The 2,848-nt window shown below is 47.5% G+C and overlaps 1 protein-coding gene across 2 annotated transcripts; it reads left to right on the forward strand.

The window, feature by feature from the left end:
• The first annotated feature begins 485 nt into the window (after positions 1–485).
• On the forward strand, positions 486–2,076 carry LOC147640019 (expansin-A11-like). Of its 2 annotated transcripts, XM_086822849.1 has the most exons (4): positions 486–628; positions 714–875; positions 1,077–1,371; positions 1,479–2,076. In XM_086822849.1, exons 2-4 carry the CDS (start codon positions 719–721, stop codon positions 1,780–1,782), a joined length of 756 nt encoding a protein of 251 aa, XP_086678975.1. In that variant the 5' UTR covers positions 486–628; positions 714–718; the 3' UTR covers positions 1,783–2,076. The 2 variants fall into 2 exon arrangements, with proteins under 2 accessions (XP_086678975.1, XP_086678968.1); XM_086822842.1 differs by lacking the exon at positions 486–628 and having other exon boundaries at positions 643–875.
• Positions 2,077–2,848: the final 772 nt, after the last annotated feature.

A 2,848-nucleotide genomic window follows, 5' to 3' on the forward strand; every position in this document is an offset into this window, starting at 1 on the left:
AACAGTGTTTTGCCGTAGTCAGCACATGGGTCATTTGTTGATACGTACAAATGCATTTTAATTTGGAAAAGAAGTCTCAAGGTTTGGACATTACACGCTTCCTATCAAATACTTTACAAAGTCAGCAAATCGTTGAAAATTTTATACAAATATTTTCAAGCACTAGGGGTGTGTGCGCCCACTGCCAACTGCAGGACCATCTCATTGTCCTACGCCGATTTACACCTAGGTGTGGCCTTGGGGGGGCATGGAGGGCGCCATCCTGTAGGAGGTGTGTGTGCGCCCACTGCCGACTGCCCAACTGCAGGCAGGGACCAATCCTGCGGGCTGTTGTAGGTGTGGCCAATGGGGGGGAGGGCATGGAGGGCGCCATGATCCATCCTGTAGCCTCAGCACTAAAAGGATGTAGGCTAAACCTCGATCGTCCCTTTGTCACACCCACCGACCGCTGTGTGGCCACGTAACAGGCTTCGTGAATCCTAGCCTGTAGACAACACAGAGACGGACCGGGGCCCGTGTACAACTTCAATTTACTACTTATACCCCTCAACTGTCTCTCCAAAACATGAGCTGCTCCACCTCCTCGCATCTATTATTGCGTTTCTTTCACTCTCAGAATAGCTTTTGAGTAGGTTACCATACTAAATAATGGTAGTCTTGGCTCGTCACGTAGTTTGTCATGCTAATGCTCAACTTTTGCTTGTCTTGCACAGAAATTATGGCTTTCTACGTCAAGATCAATGCTTTGGCCTTTGCAGTACTCCTCTTGCAGCTCATGCCAGGCTCATTGGCTGGTTACTATGGTGGAGGGGATGCAGGATGGAGTGAAGCCCACGCAACCTACTATGGAGGCAGTGATGCCTCAGGCACCAATGGTATTAAGCAGTCCGTGTCTTGTGTTTTCTAGCTGCCGGAACTCTGGCCGAAAGAACTGTTGGTCAATAATTTGTTTTTGTTAGCATAATCGATTGAACCCAATTTTGAGCAAGTTGTATTGTAGACTAGGCGCATAATCAATTACAAATTTACGCCACTAACCTTGTCAAGTTGTCTTCTCCAATTCATGCAAATACGAGATGGTGCTTGTGGATATGGCAACCAGATTTCTGCCTACGGTACCCTCACAACAGCGTTGAGCGCCCCTCTCTTCAACGAGGGCCACACGTGCGGAGCGTGCTTTGAAATCAAGTGTGCGAGCGATGGATGCTTGGCTGGGCAACCTTCGATTGTGGTGACGGCTACCAATTTATGCCCGCAAGGCAGCAACGGAGGCTGGTGCGACGCTCCCAAGCAACACTTCGACCTCGCCGAGCCAGCCTTCTCGCAAATAGCCCAAGTACCCTATGGCCACGTCCCGCTTCTCTACAGAAGGTAAGCAAGATCACACATAATTGCAGGAGATCAGTATAACTGAACTGCCACCAAATTGTGATTTCCAACCCGCTCTGATTATCGGTGCCAATCTCATTAAAATGCAGGGTGCCTTGCCAGAGGTCCGGCGGCGTCTATTTCCAAGTGAACGGCCACACTTTCTTCAACCTAGTGCTTGTGACCAACGTTGGCGGCGCGGGAGATGTGATGTCCGTGGAAATCAAGGGCTCCAACACCGGGTGGCGCCAAATGGAGCGGAACTGGGGCCAAAACTGGCAGGACGGAGGAAACCTGGACGGCCAGAGCCTCTCATTCCGTGTGACCACCAGCGACGGGCGTTCCATCACGGCTTACGACGTCGCTCCGGCAGACTGGCAATTCGGCCAGACGTTCGTTGGACCCCAGTTTTGATTCATATTGTAATATAACGCTTGATACTAGACAAGCCTTAATCGTATCTGTCTATACGTAGGCAAAATTAATCTGCGCTGGAGGTCATGATCGTTCAGAAGCCATCCGGCAATAACGAGCCACCTGCTCTTGGGCAATTACAAGCGTCCTTAGGCTCGACTCATGCATAGCGTTCTGCCTTAATTGAAGGCTTGGTCATGGGACACATTAGCTTTCCTTTGGTGGTCAAAAATCTTGGAATGCTGTCCATCGAGCATTCTGTTTTATTAAATTTGAAAATACAATGTAATTCGTTGTGGCACCATTTGCACCTTTCTTCAGATTCTTACTACTTCTTTTGACACGTTTGTCCCATAGGTAGTTACCCATAAATGAGTACTAGTCCCCTAAACCAGTCCTCAGGAGGGCAGAGGAATGGATACAATAGAGTAGGCCTTGAATTTGAATTGAAGCCCATTTTAGCAATAACTTACACCAGTTGTAGAAGAGAGAGCACACTACCTAGCCCGAGTGGGCCTTGAAGGGTAACAAATATTAATAATAAGTCGCCTCTCACTCATCTTTGATGGGGTCGACACCTCCCCCCCTCTCTCTCTCTCTCTCTCTCTCTTTGATGACATGTGTCAAAAGAGACTTCAGTCTTTCGTAGGTTCTTGTTCTCTCTCGAGACTTCATTTACACACGGCTCACATTAGCATCTTCAGTCTTTCCTTCCTAGGATGTTGTTGCACAAAAGGAAAAGCCCCTGCTCGGGAGACTTTCAACTTTTGAGTTGTTGCTTGCTAGTAGATGTTGGAAAAACAAAGAGTTGAGCACTGCTTTGATAGTTGAATACACACATGTTGCTTTGATAGTTGAATACACACATGTTGCGCTCAAGGATTGCAAATTAGATATTGCAAGTGGGAGCTACCCACACAAAGAACAAGACGTTGTCCTAGGTAAAGTGTTGATGATTGCCTTTAGAAGTTAATGTGTAAATCTCCCACAGTACTCTCTGAGACTAGTCTTTGTAACTCAGCAATAATTATTCAACTCAATCCTAAGCTCAATGGTGCACCACAAA

Source organism: Cibotium barometz, chromosome 3, assembly GCF_041138505.1.
Source record: "Cibotium barometz isolate CiBa-2024 chromosome 3, ASM4113850v1, whole genome shotgun sequence".
Classification (NCBI taxonomy): domain Eukaryota; kingdom Viridiplantae; phylum Streptophyta; class Polypodiopsida; order Cyatheales; family Cibotiaceae; genus Cibotium; species Cibotium barometz.

Coding starts and splice junctions, on each gene's coding strand:
- LOC147640019 (XM_086822842.1), top strand. CDS start 680: ATGCTAATGCTCAACTTTTGCTTGTCTTGCACAGAAATTATGGCTTTC. Junction 876..1,076: donor TGATGCCTCAGGCACCAATG/GTATTAAGCAGT, acceptor TGCAAATACGAG/ATGGTGCTTGTGGATATGGC. Junction 1,372..1,478: donor GTCCCGCTTCTCTACAGAAG/GTAAGCAAGATC, acceptor ATTAAAATGCAG/GGTGCCTTGCCAGAGGTCCG.